This window comes from Melozone crissalis, unplaced genomic scaffold, assembly GCF_028551555.1.
Source record: "Melozone crissalis strain CALT ecotype California unplaced genomic scaffold, PUWL_Pcris_2 ptg000016l_1, whole genome shotgun sequence".
Classification (NCBI taxonomy): Eukaryota; Metazoa; Chordata; class Aves; order Passeriformes; family Passerellidae; genus Melozone; species Melozone crissalis.
Genome location: NW_026535794.1, coordinates 30,185,242 through 30,205,480, shown reverse-complemented (window position 1 = coordinate 30,205,480; position 20,239 = coordinate 30,185,242). Strand labels below are relative to the sequence as shown.

The 20,239-nt window shown below is 41.0% G+C and overlaps 1 protein-coding gene across 1 annotated transcript in view; it reads right to left on the bottom strand.

Moving 5' to 3' along the window:
• Positions 1-3,221: 3,221 nt before the first annotated feature.
• The window catches only part of BZW2 (basic leucine zipper and W2 domains 2), a 56,464-nt gene continuing 39,446 nt past the window's right edge, over positions 3,222-20,239 (bottom strand). The window contains exons 7-12 of the mRNA XM_054274319.1: positions 18,461-18,570; positions 16,496-16,666; positions 15,973-16,119; positions 11,788-11,926; positions 5,302-5,424; positions 3,222-3,678 (exon numbers count right to left, since the gene is read on the bottom strand). Coding sequence (XP_054130294.1) covers positions 3,650-3,678; positions 5,302-5,424; positions 11,788-11,926; positions 15,973-16,119; positions 16,496-16,666; positions 18,461-18,570 — 719 coding nt within the window. The 3' untranslated portion in view covers positions 3,222-3,649. The remainder of the gene's footprint in view (positions 3,679-5,301; positions 5,425-11,787; positions 11,927-15,972; positions 16,120-16,495; positions 16,667-18,460; positions 18,571-20,239) is intronic.

Below are 20,239 nucleotides of genomic sequence, written 5' to 3'. Positions count from 1 at the left end.
GGCCACAGCTGTGTCCAATAAGGAGAACAGTGCTACAGAAGAATGGGTTAGCTGGTTGAGAAGGGAGCTGCAGTTCATTGGTTGTGCTGTGGAGAGAGTTGCAGTTTGTTGGTTGCTTTGTGAAGAAGGAGGAGTCAGTGCTGTGAGGAGCTGGCTATGAGAAATTGCTGAGAAGGTATGGAACTTTCACAATAAGATGACAACACATGGGTGCTTGTTCTATCAGAGTTCTGCCTGTTAAACTGGGGATTATGGCAGCACTGAAGGAAAACACACTCCCACACCCATTAATGAGACATTGTTTAATGCTACCTTGTTACTAAATGGACTGGGGAGGGAGAAGGCTTTTCAAGACTTGAGAAAATGGCTCCATATTGCTTGAAGAGCCACTTTTGTGGAAAAAACTGTGTACACACACAAGACCACCTACATACCCCTCCCTCTCCCAGGTGTGGTCATGGAGTGGACCCTGGGATCCTGTAGGGGTTCTCACCTGCCAGATGCTGGTTTCCCTGGGTGTTAAATGCTCAGCCAGCCTGCAGCTCCCATAGGGATGAGTTTGGGGAGTTTTCCATCACTCATTTTGGCATGGTTCTGGCTGCTGGGTTTGGGATGTGCTGGCCAAGCAGAAAAGGGGGATGCTAGCACAGCAGGTTATTGCTTTCTTGGGGGTAAATCTCTATCAGCCAAAGCATGGGAAGGGTGAAGCAGGATTGCTGTTGAAAACAATGGAGGGAGCATCAGCTCAATAATGGTTTGTGATCTGTGGGGTTACTGACTGCAGTGGGCTGGAAACTCCCTTTGCACAGGGCTTGGCATAGTTAGACATGCCTGCAATGCAATAAGGTAGCTGGAGCAGCAAGAAATAGGAACTTTGTCAGATTCATAACCAGCCCTTTAACCAACCTCACTGTTGCATCATCCCAAGGATGATGTGGTCTCTCTCCTGGAGAGCATTTGTACACCAGAGGAATGTTTTAAAGCAATGTAATTGGCTTTCTTAGTTAAAACCTCAGGGAGAGGCCAGAAGAGAAGAATCGCCTTCAAATTCAGCAATCCCCATTTTAAAGTGCACTCTATTGCAATTTATTGTAAAGTAAAAGATGTCTAGTTCTGACCTTAAAATTGCAGTTTCAAAATTGAATGTAATGTTATGTGAGGCACATTTTCTATGAAGTATCTTTTTAATTTTGCAAGACAACTGATTCCATATTTAAAACATGTATTTGGTGCTGACTTGTAGCTTTGATTTCTCCAGCAGAGAAACACTAATTCAAGAGCTGTGTTGAAGAAATGCCTTGGGTTGGGAATATTTTTAACTGAAATGTAGACTCTCTGAAGGCTTCAAGGGATGGGCACTTTACCTGAAGGGAGTCACACCAAAAGCTCTGCCCAGCTTCTCATCTACAGGTTTCCTGGAAAACCTTATCATTGCACACTTTTGTACTGATACTCAGTCTGAAGCAAACCAGATCTATTTGTACTTGTGCCCCTACCTAGCTCAGTTACCAGCATATGTGTGAAATGCTGGATGAAAAAATACACATGTAAGTTCCCATCTGATATCAGAGATTAAGTGGGAAAAGTCCTGAAAACTAGACGGAGAAACTGTTAGTGCCTAATAATTTTCCTGCAGGAGGGCAAGCTGAGAGGGGCTCCCAGGAACCACACATTAGGCATGATATGAACACAGAAGATGCAGGGTTTTGGGCAGTGTGACTGAAAAGTGAACAACTCCTGTCAGCCAAGAGTGCAACTCCTCACCATGCTCTAAATCACGAGTCTCAACTTGGCCAGCAGCCCTGTGCTAAAAACACCCATTTCTCTCCAACACAATGTCTATAAATGGAGCTAGGACAACTGTGTCAGCAATCACAGAGTATCTCAACTTGGCAGGGACCTGAAACCATCATCAGGTGCCCGGCTTGGAGGCACCTGACCTTCAGTGCAGTGACCCACCCAGCTCTGCTTGCAGCTGCAGTGTGCTGGGGCACAGGGGCACAGGCACCCCGGATCTGCTGCCCTTGGCCTCACAGAGCCTCTTGCACAGATGACTTGTGTCTCCAGCAGGTGGCCCAGCCAGCCCTGCCTGGCTCTCCCTGGCAGTCTGAGAGCAGGGAAAGGGGATTGTGATCTCTGCACACTACTCCAGACTGGCACCTTCAAAATCAGCCCAAGTTTAACATTATACAGAAAAGTGGTTTTATGTACACCAAACTAAATATTCCTTAGTATCTCAGGAAACAGCAAATTTGAATTTAAGATGATTTTAGCAATAGTGGCTGCGTATCAGTGACTCAGTACTACCACGTCACAGCTGCAGCGTTTTGTGCATATGTTTTCATGCCCAGCAAATTTATTTTCTGTAATAACAAGGACCAAAATGGAAAGTATGCAGCTAATGCATCAGTTCTGCTTTTTAATGTGACTGGCTCTGGTCTTCTCAAACTTACTGGAAACATCACCATGACATTTTTCCCCTTCCAAAGATCGATGCCTGTTGGGAAAATAAATGCTGTACTGGATGGAAAGCTGGCACTCAACAGCACTTGATTTCCACTTGCTAACTGCTGTTTACAGTAAAGCCAGATACATACTGAGAATCATCTGTGGTTTATATGAAGTGTTGACTTTCCCTCAGAAAGATCTGTACTATCTGCTAGCTTACTGGTTTCTAATGACAAAATACAACACTCCATTAATTGATTATGCCCTGCCATGCTTTTCCCCTGTAAGAATACAAGCCTGGCTTTTTTAAACCTGACGTAAATAAATTTCAGATTTCACACGTAATGACTTCTAGTCGTGCATGTTTTGAAGCTAATCCTTCTAAAATGAGACAACTTCTCTTTCTAAATTCAGCAATCACCAATAACTGACTGTAGTTTGAAATGAGCAGAACATATTATTCTATATATCATTTGCATAAACCGTACCTGAAAAATTGGGACTCCACAGCTTTGTTCCTGTACATATTCTCTGAATTAAGGAAAAGAATTGATCAATATCTGCTATGCAATATGGTTAATCTGTCCAAAGGTGAATGTAAGGATGGGAATAAAGATTTGGCAGTGATTCCCTACACCAGTTAACTATAGCTGCTGATTTTTTGAGGAAGAAGTATGAAAATGGCCTCTTGGCATTCTTGGGTAATTTTTACTTGGAGAATCATAAAAACTGTGGCAAGCCAGAACTTTACATACACACTAATACCACAAAACTAAGATATAAAAGCCATTTATTCAAAAAAATGTGGTGGTGTCAAATCACATACACAAGCCAATATTGAGCTACAAACACAGACCAAACAGTTCTATAAACAGAAATTGGAGTGTTCATATACCATAGTACCTGAAAAAGACCGTTAATAAAAAGGAGTCCATAAGTATTTCATTTCACTTTTTCTATATGGCTCCTTGCTGAATGTCTTTGCCTAAGTTAGTGTACACTGAGCCAGAGGTAGAGTCCCAAGTAAAGCATCTAATGCCTCAGGGCTCCATTAAAAACCTTTATTCTTCTAAACAAAAGGAAAGTCTAGTCTATAGTTTTCTGTATGACACTGAAGTAAAGCCTCTTTGCTTGAACAGTACGGCATTCCCAAGCGCATTTGGCATTAACCTAGATTGAGACTGTGCTCTGTGGAACCACCTCAGTTCTCCTCCCCTTCAGACTCCGACTCTGGAAGAGAAGAGAGTGAAACACTTCATGTAGGTTGCACAAGGACACTGATGTGAGTAATTATATAAAAATAACAAGATATCCTTCCAAAACAAAAATAAAAATTTTCACCACACCTAGTACTTCCTAGGAAAGGCTGGTAGATCAAACAGAGAAAACAAGAAAGAAACACACAGCTTCAGGAGATGAAGATTTACTCTGCTGCCCTCCATGGTGGAGCTCTTCATTTACAGATCTGTCACTAAAATTTTCAACATGTTGCTATGAATGATTCTGGTCCTCATCCACGGAGCCCCAATGTGTACTGGAGCTGAGTTTAATAAAGGATCAGCATTATTTGCTCACTCTGCTAATCTTTATGAGTAGACTGTACTACTCTCACCCAGGAAGCACCCTTGAAACTATTTGCTTTGCAAATATCAATCAGCATCATCATCCAGCTTATCTAGAAAGGCTACCCTACAGAAGGTATGAAACACGTACAAATCGGTTTTTTAAATTGTTTTTATGGCACAAGATAAAGTTCATTAGTAATAGAATCAGAAGAAGTAACCTAGAAGCAGGAGTACACATGCTTGTTTTGTAACCTAAAGCTACTTTGCATCATATTATATTTCTGTGCTCACCTGACAGGAAAGGGCTCACTGCCAGCAAACATTACACCACAGATCAGATTTCTGAGGGCAAACATGGGCTGCGTGTTTTTACAGAAACATTTTGTCTCCGTTTGTACTGGACTTTGTAATTAAGGACATCTGGCAGGGGGGACATGCAGGAAAGGATAAAAATAAAGAGCAGCCGAGGCACACAAGCAGAAAATTTTTTAGAAAAGCTTAATTAAACCAAGCTTGCCCATCCAAAATCCAAGTGTGAAAGCAGCTGCCATTTTTATACAGCCACCTGAACATGTGAATTGCTGCTTTTTTCTGTTCCTAGTGCATATTTCCTCCAAGTTTATAAAATAAATTACATTAAATGGATGCAAATGGACCCTAATAATTCTATCCATATCTATTACACATGGATTTACCTTCCCAACTGATGGGGAATTTTTTTTTCTATGCAAAAAAAGGTAACTTATTCAAGTTAGAAGTAGAAGTATTTTTCTATCAAGAACATGAGGAAAACCAAGTTAGGGACTAAAGAAACTAGTTCCCCTTCTAAATAACCATTTTAAAGCAGAAAATACAGACCACATAATGTTAACCTGACCATTCAGCCAAAGCCAGTTGCAAGAGCCAGGGTGCAGGCAAGCTCATGCTCTGTGCCATTAAACATGACAAGAGCAAAAAAGGCACTGAGACAGGAAACTGCTTGGCTGCAGGTGCTAGCACCAAGGTAGTCGATGCTGTCAGCAGTGCAGAGTTCCTCCCTGCAGAAGCTGAAAGAGTTTATCTATAGACAAGTGGTACCCAATGAATAAAGGACTTCACAGGGACACCACAATCACTGAAAAAGGAGCAAGTGGTGTTAGGCTTCGCCATGACTGGAAACAATTGAGATGGTCATGCCTGCTGTTTTGTATTGTGAGTCCTGAATACTTCATATCCTGGTACAACTAAAATGTGAAAAAATAATTTGTTCTGCAAAGAGACTACTATAGTTCTTCAAATGAACCCATACCTTCTTCAGCATTTTGCAGCCACTCCACAAATTTCTTCATCTGGTCAAGAAAAACACTTTTGCCTTTAGCAACGTGTGCTTCTTTATACCACTTGAGGATAGCTTCTTCACTCAGAACATCAGCTGAAATACAGATCAGTGTTTGTAAAAAAATGTATTTTTTAGAGATTAGCAGATTTTGAACATGAGAGGACAAAGATTTTTTATAAGGCAGCATACAGCTAATATGATTGCAGTGGAATAAGCTTTGCATCATCTATATTAGGCTTCAAATACAGAATATTTGATGCATATAATGGGTTCCAGATGCAATAAAATGTGTAATGTATTAGGCTTAAAATAAAGTATCAAATATTGTGCTTCTGTCAAGAAGAGTTCTTTCTTCATCTGTTTTAAATATACCACATAAGATTGCTGGATAAAAGAAATATAATTATCAGCCTGCACATCTTGGAAGTTACCACAATAAGAATTACCATGCTTTTTCTTGCTGTTGTATCACAGAATTGTGCATGTTTCTAGAAGTCTGAAGTGACAGATTCCTCCTGACGGAACACTTAAGAGACAGCCAGTAGGGATTTTTCGCAATTATTTTCCCCTAAAGGTCTTATATTGTTTTTAGCTAATAAGTTTTAAGGTCACTATTCTGACCACCCATCTAAAGGGACTGGCTTGGAGGGACAGCACAGCTGACATTTTTATGTCAAGAATCAGGAACAAAACAGCTGTCAGTGAGGAGACATGAGGCTGAGTACAATTCAGAATAAAGAAATACTAATAAATAGCAAGGACACTTATTGTTACCAATATATGCAAATGTAGGTCTAGCAACAGACCTCTAGCCCCAGGACAAAGCTCCTGTGATCCAGCCAAGCCAAGTAGCTCAGTAATTGATGGTTGTAAAGGCAAAATCTGGGATCCACAATGGCATTTTGGCAGTTATGTAATACAAGTGGCAAGAACAAACAACACCATCAACAAGAACAAAAAAATCAAACTGTATTTGTTCTATAAAAAGACTAAAGACGGCTTTCTACACCTCATTAAAATTTCCATTCTTTTTGTCTTTGAACAAACTACCCTCCCTGCTCAAAATCACATTTATGTACTTCACTGCTTCCCAGAGCTTCTAGGGGCTGGCCCACCCCCTGGGTATCTGCTTGCCAAGGCACCAACCCTGACCATCACCTTCTGCTTCAGCCCAAAGTTAGAGCAGATGTGGCAGGGAAGGGAAGCAGACAAACTGAAATAAATGACACGAAAACCCCAAATCATCTGATCAAATGAGACAGAGGAGACACATTTCACATATGCTGCTGAATAATAAACAGATGGAAGCAACCAGGGATACATTTGAACTTAAAACTATTCCAAGACATTCAACAGTAACTGAATGTGAATTCTCCTTGAAAATTAGGAATTTAGTAAGAGTGTGTGACTGGAAATTACCTTGTCTCTCAGGAACTTTTCCAAAATAAAACCTCTTCTGCAGTTTACTGCAGCTGACAGTAATGCTGAGAAAATGCAGGGAAAGGGGGACTGAGCTGGCTCTAGGCTTTTTTCCATATATATAAATTGTGCTTGGTGAACCTACAGGAGGGACCAAAAATTTCCACCATCTTCCTGAAATCACAACCTGCCACAAGGAACTTTTTCTCCAATGTTACAGAAACACTGGAGAGAAGAATAAGGTTTTGAACATGTTGCATTAACTTCTTGCTGGTAGTCCTTAGTAGCAGCTCAAAGGCATTACAGTATTTCATCAATCTGGATTTTAATTTAGCAAACCTGAAATATTTCACATGGACTCATAAACCTGAAGTTTAATGTAAAAGTGCATGTGAAAAGATTACATTTACCTCAGAGTCCTGAGGTTCACACAACTATATCTGCAAAATTACTCAGGGTATGGCACACAGGACAGGCAAAGAAAATCAGGAGAGATTTCAGAAAAAAAAGCAACACCCAAAAAAACTAAAGTAGAGCAACCCTGTCCTGAGCTCAAGCTCTGGGGCACTGTGGACATTGACAAGTATGAAGCTGTTGTATAGAAGTGCTGAATCCCATTGCTTCATGACAGGTGACATTTTGATACTGTGCAAGGAAGCACCTTCAGGTAGGAACATAGCTCAGTTCAAAAGTAATGAGACTCAAGTCTGGTTTTTGTCTTTATTTTGATTTGAAGCCTGTAAGCTCAATGATTTTGTAGCCAAAAGGGAGAGTGGAATTTCTCCCTCCCTTCCCAAAACCCCCATCTGATAAAAGCACCATGCACTCTCACTGTGTGCCTCAAAGATTAAAACATTCTCAAGTCTGGAAGATGAAAAATTTGCCTGTATTTAACTCCATGGCAATAAACCTCCTACCCTAACAGAGAAGAACAAAATGTCCTGAACTACAAAAAGGGCAACTGCAATGCTCCTTTAATTTCTAAGAAATGTTATGTGTAATACATTCATGTCTCCAGTGCTCATAAGGGATGGCATTCTCCCACCTGCACAAAGCTGCTCAATTCAACAATCATGCAGGACAGGGTATAGTTAATCATACCTCTAAGTTGCTTTGAAGCAGTGGGAAGGGAAAATGGAAGGAGGAGGAAGGGAAAATGGAAGGAGGATGAAGGGAATGACTCATTTTGTATATATATAGTTATTCCTCATTAAAGTTGATTATAGATATACTTTAATGGCTGAAGCTGAGCACTGCAGTTTGTGGGCGTGTGCACATCATTCTCACTGCAGTGCCAGGTGATGTCAGCCCCACAGAGCTGCTTTTCCTGCAGGTGCAGCCAACTGCCACTCAAACCACCCACGAGCAGAGCCTCCAGGGATGTCCCTCATGAAAGGGAGAAGCTGCAGAGCACAGACACTCAACAGCCCAGTCTCTTTTCTTCAGGGTTAACTGGAAAGTTACTTGAAGTTCAGGTCTCAGCTTTGCACTCAATCACCCGGTTCAAATGAATTCCTGCTTTTAACTCAAACCACATAGCCAGGGGCAGTAAAGGGAAAAGCACACCCTGGCAGCTGCCAACACAGTCAATCAATCTGCAAAATTCAACTCTATTGCAGCTAACTCAGCTGGCAGAACAGAGCCTTCACACAAGGCTTCTTTCAATGCAAGGAATGTCACCCACAGTACAGTTAAGGCCCTTCTGGTTTGTTTTGAGTTTTTCCCAGGAAAATTTTGCATCAAGTACCACAAAAAGTACTTGACTAATTAAGATATTTAAAGATAATTGTAATCCATCAAAAAACTGTATGAAGTGAAACTTGAAGATTCCTTTCTTCTAAGTGTTCCCTGCAGAATCTGAGAATCTCTGTCAGTCTGCATCATTTGGTTGCTGTATCTCTGTACTACAAAAGAATATCTCTGAGGTCTAATTATGCCTCAAACCAGAGTCCTACTTGCAATCAGTTATTTCTTGTATTTTGTAAATCTTGTCTTGAATTCTAATGAAAAAGTACAGAGGCTTTGTGTTTGCCACTCAAAGGGTGAAATTCTGATCTTCATGAAAGGAACAATCATTAATTTCAACAGTGTCAAGATTTCACACTTGAAATTTCAAGGCTATACATAAACTAAAGGAAAGGGACCCACAGGTGAATATGATATATAGCATGTATTCCAATAACAACAGTGCTTATTTTACCCACAGTGAAGGGACACATTGCAACACAGAAGGAACTAGCAACAACACACATCTTACAATGCAAGCAAGGAAGCCAGCAAACTTACTGAGTGCCACTCAGAATTCAGCAATTCTTATTCTGCAGCTGGCTTTTAGATCTTGGTCAAAATGCAGCTGTTTGATAAACAATTGTACTGGCTTAAAGTGAAAACCAGAGGAGCAACATCATAGCTGGGGATCAGTACAGAACTGCACAGGTTATTTTTGTCTATACTGTCTCAGGAACACAAGGGTAGAGTAATAATAATAATAATAATGTTAACAAGCTTTAACCAACTACAGAACTGTAGCTTTTGCAAATTACACCTACAAGCCAGTAAGAAGCTGCTGTTACTTAAAGGAAAATAGGGCTTGGGTTTACATTGGGGAAAAAATGGATGCTCCATCTTGTTTAGAGACAGAATAAGAAATTTTAAAAAATCAACACCACAGACTTTCAAGATCTTCTAGGTGCTAATGAGCCCCAGCTGTCAACATGTTTAGGTATTATCAGGTAATTCACAGGAAAGCAATCCAAGGGCTATTTCATGATGGAAATATGGAAAGCATTGAGATGCAAGATGTTGGACATCCTGATGAGAGTAGTCATAGCTCTAAATTAGTCAAAGTGTGAGTGGCATTAGGTGCCTATCATCACTGCTGGCTATTTTTATGCCCAGGAAGCACTCCCACCTCATAATGAGTAACAAGCAACAAACTGAATGTGGATTCATGCTGGTACAAAGCTGCATTTTTATCTGCTCATTCAGATATTCAGATACCTTTATTTGTCACTAGATGAAGTTCATTAGGGACCCTGAAACCTCTCCAGACCTTGTGCATGTTACCCTTAAGAACAACAGGAAGGGGAAGAGGGGTGTCTGCTGCTCCCTCACCACTGACACAGCCAGCATCAGCTTTAGAGGCTTTTTTCCTGGCTATTAGGAAACAGAAGATACATTGTAACTAGGAATTAACTAAACAAAGCACATGTCTACAAAAGACTCGATGGCTTGTTTTTAGTGGATAGATACGAACTGGGCAGAAGGAGAGGGTGAAATCTACCAGCACTGAAACAAAGAAGAGGCAGGCAGCATAGCACTGCACAAACCACACCATGAGCCACTGAAGCTCGACAGAGTCATGTAGAAGAAACAGGAATTGAAGGCCTAGTGCTCCCAGAATCTTCCCTGGTTGACAAAGCAGCATGTCCTCACCTAATGGACACTGTTAACCCCAAAGCTGCCAAAACCATTTGGAACTGATGCTCCCTGCATCCGGCACCCAGCAGGGCCCTATGGCAGTGGCTGTAGGGTCAGGCAAACAGTTGCCAGCAGGCAGCAGGTTTGTCCAACAGAGCAGATCCAACTTCAGCCTAAACAGGGGCAGGGAGGGCTGGCAGCTGTGCTTCCACATGACTGCATCAGATGGCAGAGGCAGCAGGTGCTTCCACATGCCTGCCCTAGGTATTCCAGGCAGGAATACAGGCACAGCACATATTGGACAGACCATACAGTAGCTCCAAACACTCCTCGAGACATCATGTGAATACTAAACAGTGTTGAGGCACCTGTATGCTGAGGCTGAAGTCTTCTCAGCCCTCCAAACAAGCCTGCCCAAGAAATCTCCTGAGTCAGGACAAGAGCACATGGGGTGAGCAGAGTAGATGGGAACTAGACTCTTCAAGCATATTAAGTTTAATATTCAATTCAGTGATTTACTTTCTTTTTGATTTTAGAATGCTTTGGAATTTCAGGACTGCTCTTGCAGGCTAACACAGTAATGAATCTACAAAAATTCTGAAAGCAATCCTACACAAGACTATTTCTGGCTTGACCATCAGTTATGCTCTGAGTGCACAGCAATTGTGCCTCTCATTCACCATGTCCAAAGCAAATGTTCTTTTCCAAAGAAAACTGAATCCAGTGACTGCTGCAGCTTGCAGGTTCAAGTTGTTCTACAGTCAGTAATAGTATTTACAAACTGTAGGATTTGAGGGCAGAAGGACAAGGTGCATTGCTTTTTCATTTATCATGGAGGCCACACTATATTGAAAGAAGGATAGAAATAAATCCACATGACTCACTTCCTTCTGCCTTCTGAAACCATGAAATTACTGTAACAACTGGAACTCATTTGCCTTGAACATGTACCTGGACTCAACAGGGTGAACAAAGATCAACCTTAGGTTTCTACTCCTGCTGATTTTTCTTCTCCAACTATTTATAGCAAGAACAAACTGTTTGGCACCCACCCATCACACACGGTGCAAGACCATTAGTCTCTATGACAACCTGATCAGAATAAACTTGTGAAGAAGTCAATTTCACAATAAAAATGAAATCCATCAAAACTATAGCACCTGCAAAAAATTGGCAGGAAAAGAATAAGAAAAGCTCCTTCTGGTAGGGAGCGAGTGAAAAAAACTTCCAACTCCAAAGCCCTGAAAAATCTTCCTGCTAGGAGGGTTTGCACTTTCAACGTTTCTTAAAACCAAGCTCTGATCTGTTGAAATCTGCCAGAAATTTATAGAAATGTCTTCCTAGAGCTGATTTTATACAAGGACTAAGCTGCACTTGAAAAGACTGGACAGTGCTTGATCCTGCTCACACTTCTTGAATGGGATGAAAGCAACAGAGGGAGACAAGGGCTTGTTTTGGCTTTTCCTGCTGCCACACACTCCTTTGAACTCTCAAAGCATTCCAGAGTTCAACACCAACACAGCCTTCTCATATGCACTGCTTGGTTCAACATCACAAGAGAGTGGTTGACACTGAGAATCCAAGCACAGACTACAACAGTGGATCCCACACTTTTACCTTTATAGAAGAGTACCACTATCTTCTGAAAGGCTTTCATGAAATGGATGTTGTCATAACAGTACTCCTGCACCTTCTGGAGTAGGATCAACTCTGACTGGCCTTGAGTGCTGAACACAGCAAGTAGGGGGGCATATTGCTGAAAGGAAGAGAGGGTAAAAAATAAAATGCATGTCAGTATACTTAAAAATAGATACACTTTTTTAGAATAAACATCATGAATTTCATCCCTGAAAATGTTTCACTGAAATCTTAGATTTACTTGTACACTGCATTTTCTAAAACACATACAATGCATATACACAAATATCCATGATTTTCTGTAGCATGTCCTGCACGCTTAAAGCTAAAATTCAGTACCAGATAGTAACTGAATTCTGTAAAATCAATTTATAAAGCCCACAATCTGGCATTACTTCTGTCATACATTTCACAATGCAACATTCTGTTCATTCAGGAGTGATGCTTTACAGATGTTCATAACATAAGACATCCCAGGATGAAATACATGAAAAAAAGTCTCTAGTTTCACAGGGGTTTTAGAAGTCCCAAGAAACTGAAATAAAGTAAATCATTCCAAGTTAACTGTGATCAACTGTCTTTATTTTTTCTCATTACCGCAATCAAGAATATCATGACAGCCCTTGGTAAACAGCAACATTTTCCAAGCACAGTATTAACTGCTCATGTTACTCTGACAAGACAGTAGTGGTACATATCATAGTCTTTTTTTGGTGTTTGTTAATATCATAAAAAAAAGCAAAAACTTGTTTTGCAATTTTCCCCTCTTATTTCAGATCTTAAAACTAAAAATTACACGGAAGGACCCCATCTTTCCTTAAAGGCTAGTGTTTATATCCATATCTCTCCAATTTTCTGCCATCTTAGCCTCTGATGAGTTCAGCTAAGACCACAATCTTAAAATTAAGATAATATTAAGAGCATTTTTCAGAGATGAAGTTTAATTACTTTTGATCTTCAGAGACCTCAGCCAAATATACATTGCATATTACTATTTCATCTGCTCTTGTACTAATCAGCCTTTCTTCCAAGTTTTCAGTAACCCCCAGTCTGGCATTCTCCAGCTGGACTTGCAATGGCCTGAGATCACAGAGGTGTGGTCTAGGTGACCAGGGCTGCTGCTGGTGTTAGGTGACAAACCACCCATCACCCACAGCACTGATGGGCATATTTAAAAGTACACTTCAGCACCTCTCCACAAAGGGCTAATCCTGAGGGTTTTCTCCAAAATGGTCCATGGAAATAATTAGTAAAACACATGAAAATCAACTGAAATTTGAAAGGTTGTTCCAAAATGGGTTTTGCAATAATTATCAGCCGTTTAAGAGAGCATGAAATCACAACAGCCACAAGCAGCTCAGCAGGCTGACGGTATTTATTACTCTTGGAAGGAATTCCCTTAAAATGGCCAGATATAGCTAACACCAGAGGCCAGGTTTTTCCACTCCTGGCAGGTACAGCCACATCTTTAGAAACAATGTCAGTGCTTTGGTTAGAGCACTGAAAAATTTGTGCAGGCTGTGAGTAGCTCTTTTTCCCCTTTTAGCATTGAGCTAATCCTACAATTTAGGCAAATTGTAGGAAGGCAGGGCAATATACAGTGCAGATGGGTTAATACTCTCAGCAGAACTCACCCCCATCTACATGTTTGCGAAGTGCTGCTGTCTGTAAACATCAATAACTTCTAATAAAAATCCTAGGTTTTCAGTTTGGAAGTAAATTGTCTTCATTTTGCCACATCTGACTTTAGCCCCTTCACATTCCTCCCTCACTTCTCAACTGGTACAGGCTCACAGTTATGAGTTTTACAGACGTCTAAATGACTAAGGAACCTTCTAATTGCTGGCTGAGCAAGTGGCAATATTATCCATTTGTGTCATGTTAAGGAGCAGGGGCTCAGCACCCACTTTGCTGTGAAGTTCACCAGAACCTTGCCTGCAGTGAGAATTGTCTGGAAGATTCTCACCCATGGAGAACATCTCTTCTCTGCACTGGAGGAGGCCGAGGCACTAAGCCCCAGTGTCACAGTGAGGTTACTGGGACAATGAGGAGCTTATTCTGTGACATCCAGGGTTGAACAGCTTGCCCTGTCTCCTCCTGAGGTCAGCTCCTGCTGGTCCTGCCATATGGATGGCACACATGGCCACCCATCCAGCAAGGCTTTTAAAGACCTGTGAACTAAGTCAATAATACTCTGTGCTCTGACCCATCTCATCTTTTCACCAGGGGTGCCTTGTGTACAACTGACTGAAAGAATCTGGTGAGTTAGAGACTGGTTAGAGACAGATATGAAAGCTCTGGCAAGGTGGTTTGTGAAAGTTACCTGTCATACAAGAATGGAGCCACACAAGAATAAACCCCACCATCTGACATGTCACACATCAAGTATGTATTCGCAGACATCCCAATCACAGCACCAGGTCAAAGCAACTCCCTGTTTCCTGGGACATGGACACACAGCAGGGCACAGAACTGAGCTCTGTACCATCCTAACACTGCTATTCCACTTTCTGGGGTTGGCTCATACACTGAGGTAGCTGAGAGCCGTAAGAGAAGGATCCAGGATGTCTCCACCTATCCCAAGAGGAAGGATGTGAAAAATGCTGTTTCATTTTCGAAGGCTGAACTGTAAAGAAGCAGCTATCAAAGTCTATATTTCTGTTTCTCTTGCTTCTATTAAAATCTTACTCCTGAGTGCAAATAATAAATAACCCAAACAAATTTTCCTCAGTTTTTAGAAAGTGGATGTACCTAGAAAGATGCCTATCTTATGCAGGCAAAATGCCTTACCTAATTCATTGGGGTGATGCATAGAACTAAACATCCAGTCAGCAGGATTTGTACAAAGCCAGCTATGTTTCTCTTTTCCCAGAGTTCAAATATTCCAGAAAGTGTTTGTTAATTTGCCCTGCAGTACTAGACAATAAATCTCAATGGATACTTCGTTACAACTCAGAGAGAGATAATCAAATTTACATCAAAGGAACAAGAAAAACAACGTCTCTCCTCCTTCTGGAAACTATCTGGTCTTTCTCCTGCTATTTGAGCAGATATTACTTGAGAAAACTTGAAGGCATTCATTCTTACCATCAAAGACTACACAATATCCCAAGAGACTGCATTTCTAGGATTACTGATTAGGAAACCAAATTCAGACAAAAGGACAGCAGCAATAGGAGCTAAACCAACATGGGAACACCCAAGTGTGGAGACATCCAATATGAAGAAAGATCTATTTTACCGCAAAGAATGAATCCCGGATTGCTTCTGTTCCAAGGCAAATATTTGAAGCCCTGGCTATGAGGGAGCATTCTCCTGGTCACAGATTACCTGCTTCAAAGACTAAGTTTGCTGAAAAGCTTCTGCTCTCACATCCAGTGTCTTGCACTGCACAATTACTTCAGACTTAGATGAGGAATACCAACGATGGCAGTGATTGATGCTTCTGCATTGGTTTGGTGTTTCTTTTCTATCCTAAGGTCTTCAGAGTTTTTGTACCAACATGGAGTGGTGGTACTGCAATATTGCAGCCTGTCTTTCTCTGTATACAGTTCCCTCATCCTCAAGGACAGTAGCTGGATCAGAGATAACCACACTGTATGTACACACAGTCCAAGCCAGCTCACTTGACCAGTCACTGAGCATCCGGCTACCACAGCCAACATTGGCAACAACCAATTCACAGATTCTGGCCTTGGCATTCCTGCCTGGATCTATCCAGCCCTCTGCACAGCCAGCACAGGTGCTGCCCCACCATGCTCCCCAAATGTCTTTGCTCCTGGCAAAGACATTGCAAAGGTAGCTCCTGCAGGTTTACTAGTCAGGTCTGAGCAGGCTGAGTCCCAGCAGTCACTTAACCCTGCCCCAGTGCAAGGAGCCTCTCAGGGCCCTGGCACCCTGGGAAAGCACAGGGAAGAGAGGCTCAGGCTGTGACCACCTTGGCTTGCCCCGGCACTGTGGGACTCAGGGCACTCAATGATCTGAACTACCTCAGCCCTCAGCATGCATTTGACAGAAGTCAGACTATACACAACGCTTGGTATGCTCAGCATCAGCCTTCAAAAATCTCAGTCTCCTGGATTTAAACAGGTAAAAAACTTTGACAGCCAAAGAATGTATTCTGTGAATTCACAGCATTCTTCTCCTCTTCACCCATGCACGCACCTTTAGATGTTTGAGGGCCTGCTCTGCCACCAGCTCTTCTTTCTTGTTCCATTCCACAGCATTCATGACACAGGTCCAAAGGAGACCAATCACTGCTGGCTCTGGCAGCTCATTTCTTTTCATTTCCTCTTTTACATAAAGCACTACCTGGAGAAGGAAATAAGGGACATTTCCAATGAATCAGAAATGATGCTGACTTTTCAAACACTTGTAGTCATTTACAACATTATGGTGCAGAAGCATTAAGAAACAAAATCAGAAAAAGATCTTGACCCTCCCCTCCAACCTAACAGTTAATGCAGTTAAAGGAAATGCATTCTCAAGGATAAATGAAGGAAAACCACCCTCATCTCACAGACAACCACATTTGGAAATATAGAGGATATTTGGTTGCTTTAGTCTTGAGCACAGAGTGAACGGATGAATAAATTAAAATAGTTTAAAGAAAAACAGAGGAAATCTGTTCCTCTCTACCTAATGTTGATTTAAGTCCTTGATTATTATATAAACAGAAAGTTTTTACCTCCTTAATTGGGCATTCCTGAGAGAGACGTTCTTGCAGTTCTTTTTGAAGTTCTTTACGAGTCCCCAGTGACTGCTGAACTCTAAGGAAATCTGAGAGCTCTTTCAGACCTGCTTCAGTAAAATACTTGGCAAAATGGTCCACATTTTGCCTGTTGGCTGGAAATAGCTCCTAAAAAGACAGGAATGCTGTCTGTTAAATAACCATCTATGACTCTTGACAGAATGGAAAGAACATTTTTTAAGAATGAACAGTGGGAATAACCTGTTACTTCACTTAAAACACTGCTTGTATGCACACTTGAAAAGTCAACACTTCATTCACATTGCAGTGTTTCACTGTAGTGGAGGGAAAAAATGATGTCCAGTTACACAAATAAGCTAACACCCACTCCATGTGAAGTGCATGTACTTATGAACAGCCACGAGCCTAACATGTTGCTCAAAGCAGTCCTAAGAGGAACCATACTTTTTCCAGATTCCAAGGGTCTTGTAGGGAAAGTACAAAGGAACAGATAGCAAAGCACATTTATCATTCTCTCCCAGTGCATCCACACATTTATCTCTTAAGAAAAATACATATTGAACAATACATAAGTGGCCCAGGCACCCTGACCTACCACTAATGCATCATTTAACAAAAATCACAAAATCCACTATGCACTGTTAACATTAACTCCTGTAAGCATTTCTAATTAAAAAGCACTGTCAATTTATTAAAGCCCAGCTGCTTAGAAAAGTTAAAATTATTCTTAAAAATCACTACAGCAAATGCACCATCATGGGAAGCATTTAATGGCATTTGCTCACCATCCATTCTTGGTGTCTTAACAATGATCTGTGGGATGGATAACACTTTTTTTAACGAAGAAGCTGGAGACTTTCCATCTATTTACTTACTGACTAATTAAATTAAGAAACTTTCATGAAGGCATCTATGCTAGGCAACATCATCTGATACTTTCCAGTTGTTTAATTGAGCAGAGTAATGAGAGCCAACAACTGAAAGTTTGTCAGTCAAGCCTGAAATAGAAATAAGATGCAGTTTTCTTCCCTGCCCTCTCCACACAAAAACCAGTGTAATTAGCCCCTTTCCCAGTTAATGGCAAATTATTTAAGACTTGGACACTTAAAATCAAGTACAAATTGAAGAGATGGAGGGGCATGGGAGGCTCCTTACTTAGGATACTTGCTTAATTACATATTACTGAGGTAGAAACAGGAAATACTGCTGAGTCTCCAGGCACTGCTACACAAGATGTATATTTGCTGCATTATCACAGCAGCAATCTTTCTGAAGGATTAAAAAACCCCAAATGCTCTTCAGAAGGACGTGGGAAAAAAGGCACATGAAATTGCTACATATTCATCTATTCACTGAATACCTTGCTACAAAACCAGAACACAGGTTTTGAGTCCTAAGGCTGAAAGCCTTCTGCACTGTACCTACTAGGTCTGCTGCCACCACTGCAGGACCATTTATGCTCCCTAGATGGCTACCACTGCAGAAAATGAGCTTACTATTCATTTACTATACCATTTAAACACTGCTGCTTCAGAAAGCTACATTCACATCTAACTCCTTACACTTTAGATACCATTTGCAAAAGGAAAACATGTTTAAAGAAATAGAGCTTCTCATGCCCATATGCTGGTATGTTTTGTTAGCAGTGGTTAGGAAAAAAACACCATTTATTTAATTCCCAAGCCCCATATACACAGTCTCTCAGAAGGCATCTGACTACAGGAAAAACAGAGACAGAATGTAAAACCATGTGATACTTAATATTCCTGAACCTTTATCAGTGCTACAGCCATAACAATATTGCTGTGTTTCAAAACATTTTAGAAATGCTAGCAGAGTCTGAGGGGGAGTTAACATGCTTACAGCAAACTACCATCTGCATTTCATTTCCTTCTTTCTCCCTGGGAGAGATAAAGATTATTGAAAATATATTGTACTTACTAGCAATCGCTTATCGAGGTTGGCTTTTCTTAAAGCAGAGGTAACAGAATTGGCATCTTTCTCTGCCATCCATGCTTTAAAAAGCTTTACAGCGAAAGAGGCTGCAATCCCTATCAGAGAAAAGCACAAAACCTGTTTCAGCAATTTTCAACATAACTTAGAGCTGACTATAAGAAGTTCAAGGTTACAAAAAAGTTACAAGACTGTGGAATGAAAATACATTTTTGACAACAGAAACAAACATATAGAGCTGAAATGCCTATTTTCTTCTTTAATGCAAAATTAGTTTTCTGAATTATGCTAGATTGTTTGAAAATCTTTTCATTTGGTATTGCCCATCTCCATTTAGTTGTTCAAAGATTTTCCTTGCAATTATTTTTCATACATTCCCAATTCACAGAGGAAGTACAATGCAAGAGGAAAAATTATGCATTAAATGGACAGGAAACAAAGGCATAAAGCAATAAAGAATAATCAAGAACAAGAACTAAAAAAAACATATACTCAGATTTTTTCTTAGCAAATCCTGGAATAGGGTTAAATAACTTTGCAACTTCAAGGTGACTGATTGTACAATGTTCTCCTAGGAGGCATTTAGTAGCCAGTTTTACCAGGCACAAACACTAGTTCAAGTGAAAAAATTCTTTCCTCGAGGCAAAAGTTAGTATTTTGTGTATTAAATCAAACTAACTCTACCTCTACTAGCTGTGGATTTCCCAGGGGAGTTAATAAACCATTAAGCCCACATGTCCCACTTCCTAGAGCAGCAGCACCACCACAACTGCTCCAGGTTCTCCACTGCAAGGGCAGGGAGCTGAAGGAAGCTGAAAGGTCTGGGAGATGGAGCTCATCCGTGAGGAATGCTGCCTGTAGGTCAGTTATGATTCTCCATCCTACACTCACACCAACACCAGGGCTACTGAAGGCAGTGATAATGGTAATGCATAACCAATAGCACTATCCTAGGCTACAGCTGCCCACTGTGGTTTTCTGTCTCACCTCCAGGTAGTCCAGAAGCTCTCAGAGCTACATGGGACCTACTGGTGAGAAGGAGCTTCATCACTCTTAGCCACTTTATAGATAGATATTCATTATTTTTATTTCTAGGATACTCTGACTAAATGAGTCACCAAACAAGAACAGAAGAGACTATTCCCAGACCACTGTAAAGTTCACTGACTTTACACATCTTGACTGTTGTGGCAGTTTTGGCAAGTTTATTTCAGGAGCTTAGTGGTCAGACATGATCCTTAGAGAAATATTGTACAGAACCAGGGATGCAGCATGCCAGACCAAGAGAGGCCTCAAAATACTTCCTGGGCTTGGTTTACATGTTGGACATGATGCAGCAATCCTAAGTGCTGCAAGCTGACTAACCAAGACTAACAAAGCCTGGTCAACCAGTAGGTGACCTAGGCACCTACTGCAAACACCCTTCAGCCTATCCATGAGCTTATGTGCCCAGTACCAAACTTGAATGGAACGGTCTCTGTCCCTAGGCACTGCCCCAACACACATATCCTACACATTTCTGCTAGTTTTAGCTTCAAACAAAGTAAGTTTTATGCCAGTATCAGTATTAGAGGATGTGCTGTTTTCAGCTGGGGTAGAGGTAATTTTTTCACAGTGGCTGTATGGGGCTTTATTTTGGATTCATGCTGAACACTGAATTGATAATACAGATACCTTCTTGTTATTGCTGAGCAGGGCTTACAAAGAGCCAAGACCTTTTCTGCTTTTCCATCTGCCATGCTGGCTAGGAAGTTGGGAGGAGACACA